A 15455-nucleotide genomic window follows, 5' to 3' on the forward strand; every position below is an offset into this window, starting at 1 on the left:
GCGTTCGACCTAAAGAAACAGTAGCCTGCGTGCACACGTCTCCGCTAAGAAATAGGGACCCACCCGGATTACGATTTAAACCCAGGTTAGCAATAATCAGCCTGGGAACGAACGCGCATTATTGGCATATGTAGGTCCATCAAAGGAAAATGTAGGCCCATCAATGAAACATGTAGGCCCATCAATGGAACATGTAGGCCCATTATTGGCACAATATTTGAGCTGCGTGTGTTGATTAGCCAAGTTTTTTATCTTCCAAGCAAACCCTGTAGCCGGACGCTTTTTTTCCAAGAGTCAAACTGCCTCTTCACAAGAACACTTTTCCAGGATTCATAATCCAGTTAGGGTCCAACAGTGTCTTGATTTCTTTCATCACGTTTAATCCAGTTTCGCCGATCTCTTCAGGAAGGAGCGCTTGCTTGCCGCATCCAATACCATGTTCACCTGTACAGGTACCGCCCAAAGCCAATGCGCGTCTGAAAACAAGAAAATTCACACTCAAGCACTGGCTATTAGAGACCATTAGATTCTAGAACGAGCACGACTACGAGTACGAGATTTTCCCAAGATTAGGCTGATTTAGCAACAGAACCGGAACGTCAGTTGACGAAGGAAAGCGCGCGGAAAGGACTAAACACTACTTGTGGTGCTCAATTTACCGCTCTGCGATTGGTCAAACCAGTTGTTTGATTTGCGCGCTGTCGTCAACTGACGTTTCCGTTCTGTTGCTAAATCAGCCTATTAAGTGGTGTACGCGCGTGAGCCAGCATCATTTTGGCGGGAAAACGTGGTGGCCGTCGTCATTCTTCTACGAGTTTTCGGCGACTGTCGGAGGCGAAAACAAGATATCAAATGTTAGAAGTTTTCTCATTTTGGGATCGGGAGAGCGCGTAACTTCCTTCACGAAAGATAACAATGCTAACTTTTCTAGAGAAAAATGGTAAAATGAAGCTTTCCGGGAAGCCTATATTTTGGGAAGACGCGAAAAAAACTTCGAGTGAAATCTCGTACTCGTAGCCGTCCTCGTCCTCGAATCTAAAGGTCTCTACTATGAGGTGGAACGTGACATCTAGATTGGACCGTTGCTGCTTCGGATTGTACTATGAGACCGTTTTGATGACAGTATCGCTTCTTTTTTTCCAAAGCCGCGGAGGAAACTGGGTCAATATTTCCTTCCACCCCCACTCCCCCCCCCGACCCCCATAAAAAGTCCCTCAGTTCAATTCACTATTTTTGCCTATCCCATAATACACCTTGTAAGCAACCGCCCCCATCACAAATGAAAAGAGTTTGCACAGCCATTGTTTCCAGTTCCCCCTAGGTATTACAGTGGTCTAGACCTTGAAGCAGCCAATAGGAAGCTAAAGAACGACGACGGCGAAGGCAACGAGAACAGCAATGAACCAATAGGTTTAGATTAGCAAAATAACAATTCGTCGTTGTACGACTACAACGTAAAAATGCCTAATTTCACCTTTCTGTCGAGTATGGGAACACAAACCAACAATTTTCTTTTTCTTTTCCCGAACTTTAAAAAATTTCAAAGAAGTTTGCCAACATTTGACGAATAAAACGAGATGGAATAAGTGCGATAAAGTTTGAGGCAACGCGAATTCACTTTTTAAGAGACGTTTTCGTAGCCGTCGCCATTGTCGTTGCTTAAGCTCCCTAATATCAATGTTTCTATCTTTTTCCTAAGATAACTGTTTTTAGATGACTTCTCGCTGAGCTTCAGCTCCAGACAAACCTAGGACATGAATAAACCCGTCATTAAGAGACCATAAACACTGATCATCAACTCAGGAAACGTTTATTTAAAACTGGAGTTCTCATCTGTAGTCGCACTTGGTTTCCTTAGTGTCGCCCATGAACTCTACATTGCCCCTCACTCACAATGATCACGTCTAATACTTGATGGGAAAGGTCTTATAACCTGCCACAGATTTTCTGGAAGGAAATGACATGTATGCCCCTGACCACTCATTAGTGATACCCTTGGTTTTGCCTTTGTTCCCAAGGACAGGAGACGCAGCTATCTACACTTGAGTACACAAAGCGTACCTTGCTAGTCTGTCTATAAATTCTTTTCCTTGTCTAATCTCTTCCTCGCATTCAAAATCAAGGGGCAAAACACAGTGAAAGTTCCCATCTCCAACATGCCCGACAATTGGGGCTAAACCAAAAAGAGAAGAAAGACAATTAAACCATGGGAGCCGCCTACCTTCCCAGTCTGAGAGTGAACTCTTTTACAGCGCGGTGCTCTTCCTCGTCGTCCGGTTTTATTGGAATAAAACAATGAAAATTCCCGTCACCCACGTGACCAACAATGGGGGCTGGAAATAAACGTGTATTCTGTTAACCCTTTGGGTCCCACGAGTGATAAACATCAATTTTCTCCTGACAACATCAGCAGATCATCAAGAGTAAAGGTTATGAGAATTACTAAACTGATTACCAAAAGGAGAGTGCTTTGATCTTAAACCAGATTCTCTCAACTATTCGTAATAGAAATGTATGGAGATCAGTGTGGAGAATTTGTATGTGGATCTTGGGGCTTAAGGGGTTAACCACCAATCGCTGTAAGCGAATTATAGTTCTTGAGGACAACATTAAGTTTAAGTGAAAATGAATAAAAACGCGTGGACAAGCCCTACTTTAACCTCGGCGAAAATCTACTAGATGTCTGATCCCAAACCCTTGCCTTCGCTATGCAATGATGGCAAAACATTTTCTTGCAAAAGTGCGTAACATAAATTGTGAAAATTTCCCCAAACCGCCACATGCTGTTTACAGATGACAACCGCTCCACGGACAATAGCTCAATTTCGTGGCGATCAAACTAAACAGTGAAAAAAAGTGATCTAATACAAAGGAAGGACAAACCACAGATTGTAATGATTGCCGGAATAACAGATTGAGATCGAGATCGTAAGACCACAGACACATTTGATTTATTTTGTCAAAATCATTTTGCGAAGGCATCACACCAGTAAGAGTGAAAGATTTACTACTTTGCATCTATGATTGATTTGTTTTCCTTTCCCTTTTGTTTTGTTTCTTTCTCATAGCTTCACAAACTTACCTACTAAGTTATGAGCCACGATATCTTCTTTAGTTTCCACGATGATTTCTGGAAGTTTTGAAATCGGGACACAAACGTCTGTGGACACGCCCTAAAATGGTTCATACATGTAGGATCAAGATTAATCATTCAGTGATACGCGCATGCAAATCAACCCGCGAAACGACAGCTACACGGGTACGAGACAGTTAATGTTTGTAAGAGCAAACTAATTTATTCGCTTACGGCTTTCAGGTACGAGACAATTTAAGTTTGTAAAAGTATACAAACTTATGTGTTTATGGATCTCCTCACAAGAACGTTTTCTCTCTGTTAACGACCTTACCCGCTTTGGGAGCCTATTAACGGAAATGTTCGCTTATGAACTCCGTTTTTTTTTTTTTTTGCCACGAAAGACAAGTGCGAGGTCATTGATAACTTAAGTTCACATTCACTTCAATTACACATTGTAAATAGAAAACTGTTGATACAAACCTGTAAATAGGAAAATGTACAAAATCCGGCTCGTGCAAAGTCATCAGGGTAAATGCTTTTAGTCTCTTTAGTTATATTATACACGACCACATCAGCTACGCCGTAAAATTGTCATGTTTAAATAAAAGTTGTTGGTGGTGTTGTTGGTGTTGTTCTGGTTGCGGTTGTTCAAACGCTGGATAGCGCTATCCACCGGATAAATCGCTATCCAGCGGATAAGTATTAGATTTAAGGAAACCTATTTCGTTATCCATTGGATAAGGATTTATTCGGTGGATAGAGTTATCCACCTTTCGAACAATTGGGGCCAGAACTGTAACTTTTATTAAAACCAGTACATAACGAAACAAGTTATAATACTGATAAACATAGATGAACTATATCCACGGAGGGAAAATTAAAAGCGGGAAGGGGATTGTAACTGGAATATGGGCTTAAAACCAGGATTTTAAGGTAGCGGGCTTGGTTCAATCAATTAAGTACACGATTAAATGGGTCTTTCTGCAGGTATCGTCATCACAAAAGAAACGAAGGCAACAAACAATAGAGCTCTCCTTGTGGTTTTATTGTTTGGTGATATTGTTTCTCTTGTGTGCCTCGATACCTACAGAAGGAACCCTGACCGTAAAGTGGTCAGTAAGGAACATTAGAATTGGAAAGGGAAAATGAAAATGACAACTCCATATCATGTACCTTGCATCCGGGTCTTAGCGCCATATCAGCATACCAGGCATTGTGTCTGGCTTTCCACAGCTTGTTCCGTTCTTCCAGTTCAGTGGCCCACTTGAATTTAGAACCACCATTACTTTCAATAACCTCCCCTGAAAAAGTGCAGGTAAAGATCATCATCATCTTTTAAATTATTTTCATTTACACCTGACTGCAGGAAAATGGGTGAAAATAGACCCTTCCAGGGTAGCCTGTACACAGACGTTGGTTTATTTTTCTTTCCGTTCTTTACGCTGGCGGTCAATAAATCCCCAATAATTCCAATAATTTTAAGGCGTTCTTTTAGCTGGGGTCTATTAGTTCCCCATAAAGGCCTCATAGTGTAATTAAAGTGCGACGAACACCAACCCAGACTACGAGTAGTCTTTCATTTTTCATTAGGGATAGTTAAGCGAGGAAAATACTGGTGCGCGAGCGTGAGTGAACCAAAACCATTTTCACGCGCGAACGCGTATTTGGCGCGCTCTACTATCCCTGACAAACCTAACCCAGTCCACGTAAAGCCTCAAAATGGCCGAAAAGATAGAGCATTAACAGTAACATTGGTTGCTCACCTGCAACAGCAGCTTGTTCCTTGACACTGTTTTCTGATCCTTGGAATTCCAGGAAAAGGGTTGGTGTCACAGGGTAATCCAGGCCAGAAAACTTGTTACAGGCATCAATCTGAACATCATCTAGAAACTCTACAAAGAAAAGTTACAACACTAAGTTAATAATGCGCAAATGTTCCTACTTATGACTGTTGGCCGATGTAAGGTAATCCGAGACTGTCTTGAATTTTGTTTCACAGTGGTCCCAAGTTTCAGTCATACTTTTACCGTAAATCCTTTATTAAGCTTCCCTCGCCCCCTTCTCAGGGAAAGAAAGTAACTAATAAGTCCCCCCCCCCACCCCTCTCTTTTAAGCCTCCCTCCCCTCCCCCTTATTAATATTCACTGATAAATGATAGACTGTATTAATCAACCACGACTGTAAAACTTCGTGTGGACTGATCCGGGATGGTTTATTCACCAGCTGGAAGTTCGGAATTGTTTTTGATCCTCAGCTGCGTGACCTCTAATTTTTTGTACTTGCCAGCTTTTCCACTTTGCAATTGTGTATAAAGAACTGATTCCAATGTCTTTGGTGAATTAATGAAGTCCCCCTTTCAAATACAGTGTAAGCCCCCTGTCTCTCTTAAGCCATCCCCCCTCCTCCCCCTCAAAAGTGTTTGAAATAAATAAGCCCCCCCAGAGAGCTTAATAGAGGATTTACAGTAAATAGACAACTGACTGCCTCCTGTCAGTAAGGGTTTTAGTTCTGTTATGTTATTGTTGCATTATTGTTTAAAACTATTTGAGAGGAGTGCCGGTAAGCTGGCTATACTGTAGAGCACCGACACCAAAAACAAAGCAGGAATGAATTTTTTTTTTTCAGCCAACTACACGTGTACTTACCAATCCTTGCCATGGGCAATCCACACTGGAGGATTTCCACCACAGCATCAACAGCTGACTTGACATCAGGAAACGAAGACACACCAGATGCCGTCTAGGATAAGAAAAAAAAGAAGAGTGGATTAGAAATGGGTGGAAATTACAGGATTATGAAGCTAGTGTTAAAGCATACAGATTTTCCTGAAACACCCCATACAGTTGTAGATAAAATGTTTTGACCAGAAATACAAAGTCTTCTGGTAGAGAGTAAACAAAGTCCTAAGTAGGATTTCATGAATGCAGAACTGCCAAGAGATCACAATATACAGCAAAACAGGTACATTATAAGGCAAATTATGACTGACTTCCACTAGATTTGTAACAACATAAGAAAGTTTCAGAGGCATTTTCCTAGACTTCCTCAAAGCCCATTTCCTGTTTCTGCTGGCTTGGTGGTCAGTGGGGAAATGACTTATGTTGCTTGCTTTTGCTCTCTTCGTGAGCACCCCTAGTGTCTTCGGCTACAAGAAGGAAACACAAAGTTCTTGCTCTGCATGGCTTTTCTATGAGAATTTACATGTAGAGCAGTCTTAATCGACAAAATGTAACTATTTCCCACAAAAAAACCTACCGATTCTGGTATTCCGTAGAGCCTCAGAGTCACTTTTGTAATTATACCCAAGGTCCCTTCTGAACCAACAAACAGGTTTGTCAGGTTATATCCTGCAGATGTCTTTCTGTGGAAAAAAAAGTTAGGAAAATGAGGAGTTTGGAGACAATGGTCATAGAAAAGAACTGCAGCTTTAGTATGTGATGAGCAAGAGACAGCTTATTGAGAAAACAAATGACAGACATAATTATATTCAAGCAAATACATAAAACACATGTACCCATGGGGTAAACCTACACTCTCTCCTCACCGATAAACCCGAATGAGATTTAAAGTTTATACCACAGAAAAGCCCCACTGCCTGGAACACTAAAATATGCATACAGTGTATATGTCATTAATTTTATTAAAAGAAAATACATTGTATCTGATTTTCACTTAACCTTGTCCGACGGCCTTCACCGGCAGTATTAATAATCCGCCCATCTGGTAGAACAACCTCTAGGTTCATCACATTCTCTCTCATAGTGCCATACCTGTTAAAAGTATAACAGTCACAAGGTAATTGAAAGATAAACCATACCATATCTCATTTATCAGCATTACAGTTCAAAAAATAAAGAAAAAGAAGAGCTACTGCTAGATACTATGCATACACAATGATAAGGCAAGTGTCAGACTTAAAACAGTTGTTACAAAATTATTATGAACAAAGTTGAAAAAAAAATCAAATTACCTTACAGCATTTGTGCCAGATGCACTGGTTGATGCCATTCCACCTAAACTGGCATCCGCACCTGGATCTGTAATTGATTCATTATCAAAAATTAATAATTATAAAATTAAATAAGGAGGCAATTCATTGTCAACTCTTAGATATCTTGTTGCCAGAGGATGATTATGTTGACACACTCACTTTTACCACAAAATTTAAACAGCTTTGACATGACAACATAATCCTGTTTAATTGTAACATAAAATTTGAATTTTTTTCCTTTTTATTCTTTCAATCATCTGTAATTACAAGTAATTTTATGTGCAAATGTATTTAATATAAATATATATAAAAGTGATATATATTTTCTTCTGTGCAACTGCGCCTGACCTGCCTTGATTAGTGTTTCTGCTACTATGTGCAGTGGCAAGTACTACCAGTCATATCAATAAGAAGAACAAACTAACACATCTCTTAATTTCAAAAGTTTTATAAACATAATGGTACTCTCAGCTATGTCATAATATACAGCTATCCTCCTAATTTAATCTGTACATTTGTTGTTTTGTACCCTCCTCCATTTTATCTTGTGATATTGAGCAGATGTACATGTACAGGTCCCTTTTTATTAGCCCTACTTGGAAATTTAGTATTTTAATTAGAGAAAAAACAAATAAACTAAAACTAAACTTGAGCTGAAATGATCACATACCAACTGGGAACCACAATCCTGAGTCTTTGGCATAATTATTGAGTTGATTTCTAGTGACACCAGCCTGCACTGTCACATCAAAATCTTCTGGATTGAATTCAACTATCTCATTCATTCTTGTAATATCTACACTGACACCACCCTAAAAAAAATGGAATACCAAACATGTACATTATATATGACACATGAATTGGGTTTCAGCCACCCTTAGGGTAATGGCTGCAAGCACAGTTCCCACCTGATGGAGATTGGCTGCTTAATGGAGGATTGGCAGAACTTGGTATAATCTTAAACAGAAACCTAAGTTTCATTTTTCTTTTGCCAAGTATCACTTTAGAAATCACATTAATAAACTGAATAGAACTACAGTATTGAGCATACAAAAGATCAAAATCTCCACAAATCGTTGAGATAAGGTTCTCATCCCAATTCAACTTAATTCGAAAATTGCTATTAAGTATGCCAAATTTAGTTCATATAGTATCCAGGGAATACTGCCAGCTCCCAGCCCTAATGACAGCTACATTCTAGGAGCATAATCAGTTGTAATCATCTACACTGTATTTCAGACTGTATTGTCAGGCCCCAGTTGTTAAAAAGGTGGAGAACACTATCCACCGGATAAATCACTATTCACTGGATAAAGCAATATTGGTTTCCCTAGTACTTATCCATTGGATGGTGATTTATCGGGTGGATAGTGCTATCCAGTTTTTGAACAACTGCGGCCGGGCCCCAGTTGTTTGAAAAGTAAATAGTGCTATCCACTGGATAAGTTACTATCCACTGTTTAGCGCAATTGGTTATCGTTATATACTTATCCTCTGGATAGCGATTTATCCGGTGGATAGCACTATCCAACTTTTGAACAACTGCAGCCGGATCTTTATTGTCTCCAACACTTACTGTTCACTTAATAAAGTTGAAGGTAGATGCAGTCAGTTGATAAAGGTGGCTGCTAACAGCAAAGAGGATATATTTACATTTTTCTACTTTACTGCTTTACTCTAGCAAATCCAGTTTCAGGATGCAAAAATGGGGTCTTGAAATACAAAGTTTTAGAAATATCAAGATGACCAGATAAAGGTCAAGCTTCATAGAGTAAGAAACAAAAAAGGAAACAACAAAGGCTACTTTCACTCACAATTACTTTTGGAAATCCACTCTTGTAAGATAAGAGAGTACTCTTCTCTGACACGCAGAGGAGTGGATTGCGGAGGAGTGGACTGCTCAGATTGCGTTAAGTCTAACAGTAACAACTTCAATCTTGCTATCTTAAAGTTACAAAATCTTGCAGTGTTATTCAAGATCTTGTAACATGGTAAGTTTTCTACCTACGTGCCGAGTGATTAAAGAAGCCTGCATTCACCTTTTTAGCTACAACACCTCCTTCCAGTCCAGTCCCAGATCCAAATGGAATCAGTGGAATACAATGATCATTACAAAGTTTTGCCACTTCACTGACTTGTTCCTTGTTTTCTGGCCAAACAACAAGATCAGCTGGATGACACTTGTGATGAGATTCATCTTTTCCATGTTGTTCTCTTACAACCATGGCAGATGACACATTTTTTTCTCCAACTATTTCTTGAAATGCTTTCTTGATGCTGTCATCAACTACTGAATAGGAGGCCTGCCAGAAAAAAATAATATTTCATCTTTTTAAAAATATAATTACACAAAATAAACAAATGACAGACATTTGATTAAAAGCCTACCTTTGCTACACAGCAGCTTGTATTCTAACTACTGTACAGGTACTACTATAAGGTGCACGAGCATCTACCTTACACTTTAACCTTTGTCACCAATTAAGAAGATACATTTATGATTCAATTCACAGCTCAACTCACCCTAACTTTCATATATTATTCGGCACAGAAGCATCTTGTTGACTTACATCTAACCCCCAAATAAGGCCCATTTCAAACGTTGCGCTACTGCCGTGTCAATCACAAATGAATTTGACCGGGCAGTTGCACAGCAATAGCATGGGAGTGGTTTCAAATGTAGCATTCACTTCAGTTGCCCCAATTTCAAAATAAAGAAAACGTCACAGTCAGGCGCAGTAGAGTCAAAACATTTAAACATATACATTTTCATAATTTATGAATTGAGTTTGGCATGGCAATATCATGACGTTTAAAACCAAGCCATGCCACTGACGTGTAGCATGGCAGACCATGTCGAATTTAATTGCTGTGTCGAACTAAATTCAAGTTACCAAACTGAATGATTTCAAACGTCGCGCCACTGTCGTGCCAAATTCTATCAGTTGAGTTTAAGCACAAATTCTATCATTTATTTATTATTTTCCAAGTACTTGCTCTCCATTTATATGAAGATTCTCAGCAAGAGGTCAGCGGCCTCACTAATGGTGATAACTAATAATGAGAATAAAATAACAACAATCAAAACATGTCCAGATGGGCTCTGAAAGAGTTTATCAGGGATAGGTTGTTCCAGTCCCTAATGGTATTAGGGAAAAAAGAGTAAAAGTGATAGTTTGTTTCTGATGCCAGGACTTTATAGGAGAGTCTGTGCATATGCCTACTGGATCAGCTGGCTGGCTCGAGATATATCTGTTGGTCCATTGCGACTAAGTTACAGTGCATTTTATACAGCATTGTTAGTCTAGCTTTCTTTCTATGTAGTTCTAAAGTTTCCCAATCAAGTTGTTTCAACATTTCGGTGACACTGGCAGACCTTTGGTAACTTTGGACATAACGTGCTGCTCTACATTGCACCATTTCTACTCTATCCCTATCTTGTTTGGTATATGGGTCCCAAACAGTTGAGGTGTATTCCACAGTGGGCCAGACTAAGCTCTTGTAGCCGATTGATTTCAGGGCTGGAGAGTTAATTCTGAGATGTCTTCTCAGAAAGCCTAGAGTCTGGTTTCCTTTAGTTGCAACATTCGAGATATTTTGATCCCATCATAGATCCAATGTTATTGTTACTCCTAAATAGTTTACAGAGTCAACCACTTTCAGTATTTTACCATGAAGGGTGTATTCATGGTTAAGTGGCTCCCGTTTGCAGGACACCCACAGGAGCTGGCATTTGTTTATATTGAATTCCATGAGCCACTTGTTCTCCCAGTTTTCAAGTTCGTGTAGATCCTTCTGCAGAGAGTTTGTATCACTTTGCAACTTCACAGCTAGGTATAGCAGGGTGTCATATTCTGCAAACACATGAACTGCAAAGGACAGGTTATCTGGTAGATCAATAACGTAGAACAAGAAAAGACATGGGCCCAATAGAGAGCCTTGAGCGACACCAGATTGCACTTGAGCAATGACTGAAAACTTTCCTTTAACGACAACTTGCTGTGTTCTGTTAGCTAGGAAAGACTGTGTGCAATCCCTCGTTTTGTTCCGTAAACTGTAGAAGTCTGGCTTCTTTATCAAGTGTTGGTGGCCCACCTTATCAAAAGCTTTCAAAAAGTCCATAAACAAGACATCCGTTTGCCCCCAACCCTGCATATTACATGCAAGGTCATAAACAAATTCCAACAACTGTGTATCACAAGACCTCTTTTCTCCGAAACCATCACTGCAGATGGTACAGGAGATTGTGCCATTTGCATGTTTCATCATATTACTGACAAAAATATGCTCCACGATCTTGCAGGCAATACATGTCAGTTATATTGGCGTATAGTTTCCAGCCTCTGACCTTCTCCCTTTCTTGAAGACTGGAGTCACATAAACCTTTTTCCAGTCACTGGTACCTGGGCTGTGTCATATGATCTTCTGTAAATCAGAGTCAGTATAGGAGCTACATGTATAATGTGAGACAGTTCCCTCAATACCGTTGGTCTAATCTGATCTGGGCCAGCAGCTTTATGTACCTTCAGTTCATGTAGTAGTTTCAAGACTCCTGGTTCTGATATTAGAATATCAGGCATGCTTGGGAAGGGAGAGATAGATGGCAACAAGTCATGTGATACAGGACTTTCAATTGTAAATACAGACTGGAATTGTGTGTTAAGAATATTAGCTACTTGATCCGGTGCAGATACCTTATTTCCTGTTTCATCAATTAACAAGCTGATCACCGAAATGTCAGATCGACAGTGCTTGATGAAGGTCCAAAATCTTTTTAATCCTGGCTGTTTCTTACTCTCCTTGCCAATGGCGGTTATGATAGACTCCATATACCTCCAGTAAGCTTGCCGCATTTCTCTTGAACATCTTTCTTAAACCACTTAATCCTCTTTGTGATCTTGCTTGGATCAACAACTCCTAGGGCCCTTGCAAAGCCCTTACATTTGATTGACAACCTATTCCGTTTTTTAATCATCTTCTTAATCTTGGGTGTAATCCAAGGTAAGTTGTCTTTTGGCTTGCTGAATTTGTGTGGTATGTGCCTATCAATTCCTTTGCTAATCGAAGCTTTAAGTTTCTCCCAGAGTTCATTTGTTGTTAAGTTCTTCTTATTCTTTCTATTCTTACATTCTTTCCTGAGTCTCTTTACTGCTGCCGATTATTCGAACATGTCCAACATGAAAGCTCTTGGTACTTTGGACACTGTACACAAATGAACTTTATGTCTTTTAGTTAATTAATATTTATAAGCTACTTTATTTTCCTACCTACGTACACCAGTCCCACCCTGGGATAGCCTGAATTTCATCCAAGTGCTTTGAGTCGTTTTCTCCTCTCAGCAACATCTGAATCAACCAGTCATTAATGCCATCCAGTGACATCACTACAACCCGAAAACTGGGTAGTGATTTTGATTGGTTGATTGTCTAAACATTTGCATAATTATGTATAATTATGAGAAATTTTAGCGGGATTGTCGCTTAATATTCAGCAGATCGCATCGGTGACATGCTTGCGTGGAGTTCAAACATTTTGATAATCTTTCATCATAAAGAGCAAAATTGCCCTTATCTTAAAAACTGAATTGCTAAATTGGATTGCAAATGAAGAATCATTGCGTAGAGTAGGTAGGTTTTTCATTTAGAGCTGCTTTGTAGCTTCCGCAGTGATTTTAATTTGTTCATGCGAAGTTTCTGAGACCAATGTCATGCTGTCATTCGACCTTCTTGGTTTTACCGTCAAGTGTAATGATTCAGTTAGCTTTTCTTTCTTGTTTCCTTGTTTTCTTTATTCATTGTTAAGGACCAAATAGCTTCTTTTCAATTAAAGGAAATTGTTGTGTTTTTAATCTAAGCGTTCCGTGTGTGTATTTATTTCATTGCGTGATTGTGACCGAGTTTGAATTACAAGCAGTTCAGAGTACTGCATGCAGTTGATAGTTTGGGGAAAGTTTTAAAAACATGAATTAAAATCGAAAAGAGTAAAGCAATTCTGTCAGCTGTTCTGTGAGTATCATGTAGACATTTCCAAATGATATTTCTTGGTTTGCCACTTGAAAATCATGTTTTACTTTTTACATGAATTAAAGCAAAGGAGTAGTGACGTCACTGGACGGCATTAACGGCCGGTCAATTCAAACGTTACTGAGGGAGTAATAATGACTCAACATAACCGGCTGAAATTCAGACTAACCCTGGGAGGTTGAAATCACTGCCTAGTAATACATGAAGGTGATCTTTTATAAAGACAGTGACCTTTCAAGCTCTAACAAGGATTGTTCATCATCTTCATGCAGTCTATAATAAGCACCCAGATAAATGGTTTTGCAGCCATCTAGTTGAACACTGCACCTTAAGATTTCACAATCTGTTTCCATATCATTCTCCCCGGTGACAGCAAGATCTTTCTTATAAGCAATCAGAACACCATCGTGTGGCGACGGTGTGGGTCTGCCCCCTGTCTCTTCTTTCTATTTGGTACGAGCTGGAAAATAATATCTCAGTACAGCTATGGGCAGAAGATAACCAAGTTTCGGTACCAATAATTATGTCAGGAGCACGACGTTCGAAACAGGCATAACTTGCAACAACAACAACAACAACAAGCTTTATTTAAGCTTTATAAGCTCATTTTACTTGTTGTTACAATAAAACATAAGAGTCTACGTTGTACTTTATGTTAACCAAATAAGTAAGCAGCATTTTCACAATGCTACAGTGTAGCTATAGTAGACTGAGCAAATAAACTTGAAGCTATAAAAGCTTACCTCGGATTGCTGAGCCAAAACAGACTTCCATCGAACAAATGAACACGATGAAATGAAGAGCCTGCGATCAATCATCCGACTGACTGGACGAATAGAATATCGAACAAAAGACGCCATAACGTATTTGCCCTGTTAATGAGGATGAAGTTTGGCGAAGAGAATTGATCCTTTTTACGAAACCAGCATCCTACATTGTGCAAGCATCCGCCATCATTGTGTTGTTGGCCGTGCGTCACGGTCCAGAGTCTCGTGACGCATTTGGCAAGTCGTTCCCAGGTCCCAACAATGGTGCGCACTCTGAAACGACGACACGACACATTTCGCGCATGTCCTTGCGAAAGTGGAGAGTTTTTAAAGCTCCGCACGGCAAATGGCAAACGTCAGAATCAATCTGAATGTTTCTCAAAATAGAAAATGAGCAGATAAAAACAGCTCAGAAAATTCTTATGGATAAAAAAATTGCATGAAACTACTAATTTTACTAATGTATGTCATAGCATAGGCTCGCATAGGCTCCTATGTATCTAAAGAGTGTACCTGTAGAAATAATGAACAGTAGGGGACAAGCAAAGGGGAAACTTGGTCACGTGGTATAAATTTGCCTTTGCTGTTTGACGTAAACGTGCTGCTTAACCTCTCCGGGATCTATCCGCACATTCGTCAAGCCCGTAAAACTGAAATGTCAAAGATTGAAGTAGGACTGAATATTTGATGATCAGTTAACTGAGATGAAGAGACAATGAGAGCAATAGAAGGAGCCAGAAGGTTAGATTTCATAGTTTATGCCTAAGACAACGACAATAAACGGCTCAGGCATAAAGGATAAACCAGTAGACACCATTATTATAATCGCCATTAATATTATTATTATTATTATTATTATTATTATTATTATCATTATTATTATTATTATTATTATTATTATTAATTATCATTATTATTATTGTTGTTGTTATTATTATGAGAAGGTGGGCTGTAGAAAGGAGAGTTATTTTCTGGAGTTCATGAATGTTAATGTTGCTAAGGGATTTTGTTATTGTGTGAACAACGAAAATGTACTTGAATCTGATTGGTTCTTAACAGCCCATCTTATAGCTTAATTTTGCTATTGTAACCCCAAAACTATCCGATTTGATCTGTCCGATTACCAGAAGCTTGTAATCAGACAGGTATCGGAAAAATAGTGGACTGTGAACAGTGTACCTCAAATCCAACCAACCAAAGATTTTTTGTCAAATTCTTGTAACGTCAAAACCTTGAGTCACCCCATGCAAGGGAATCCGGATTCCCAAATCCGGGAAATTTTTGCCTGAGGAATAAGGAATTCGGGGAATTTTTCTTGTGGAATCCAGAACCCATAGCTTTGGAATCCGATGTACAGTTCAAGAGATCTGGAATCCCACTAACGACTGGAATCCTTAATCGAAGTTTTACTGACAAAAATCCGGATAACCCATGGGGTGAATTCCAGAATCCAGGACTGTCCTGGATTTATTTGGGACGGACCATTAGAAAAGTGATGGGGTGGGGAAAAGGGTGGGGAAAAACCCAAAAAAAAAATTCATGCAAGGGAAAATGCCAAGAAAAAAAATTCATGCAGAAGGAAGGTCCAATTGTGATTT

General features: G+C 39.4%; 1 protein-coding gene across 2 annotated transcripts; it reads right to left on the reverse strand.

Moving 5' to 3' along the window:
- Window positions 1-44: 44 nt before the first annotated feature.
- LOC140928376 (probable D-lactate dehydrogenase, mitochondrial) lies at window positions 45-14064 on the reverse strand. 2 transcript variants are annotated; one of them, XM_073378115.1, is made up of 12 exons: window positions 13834-14064; window positions 9107-9370; window positions 7738-7879; window positions 7047-7113; window positions 6754-6846; window positions 6332-6437; window positions 5722-5815; window positions 4840-4968; window positions 4250-4377; window positions 3083-3173; window positions 2062-2173; window positions 45-476 (listed from the first exon to the last, which is right to left on the reverse strand). In XM_073378115.1, the coding sequence occupies exons 1-12, from the start codon at window positions 13948-13950 to the stop codon at window positions 308-310; spliced, it is 1512 nt and encodes a 503-aa protein (XP_073234216.1). In that variant the 5' UTR covers window positions 13951-14064; the 3' UTR covers window positions 45-307. The 2 variants fall into 2 exon arrangements, with proteins under 2 accessions (XP_073234216.1, XP_073234215.1); XM_073378114.1 differs by lacking the exon at window positions 2062-2173 and adding an exon at window positions 2222-2333 and having other exon boundaries at window positions 48-476.
- Window positions 14065-15455: the final 1391 nt, after the last annotated feature.

The sequence above is a fragment of the Porites lutea genome, chromosome 2, assembly GCF_958299795.1.
Source record: "Porites lutea chromosome 2, jaPorLute2.1, whole genome shotgun sequence".
Taxonomy (NCBI): Eukaryota; Metazoa; Cnidaria; class Anthozoa; order Scleractinia; family Poritidae; genus Porites; species Porites lutea.

Coding starts and splice junctions, on each gene's coding strand:
- LOC140928376 (XM_073378115.1), bottom strand. CDS start 13,950: ATGGCGTCTTTTGTTCGATATTCTATTCGTCCAGTCAGTCGGATGATT. Junction 9,371..13,833: donor TTTTGGCTCAGCAATCCGAG/GTAAGCTTTTAT, acceptor TTTTTCTGGCAG/GCCTCCTATTCAGTAGTTGA. Junction 477..2,061: donor TTTATAGACAGACTAGCAAG/GTACGCTTTGTG, acceptor TCTTGTTTTCAG/ACGCGCATTGGCTTTGGGCG.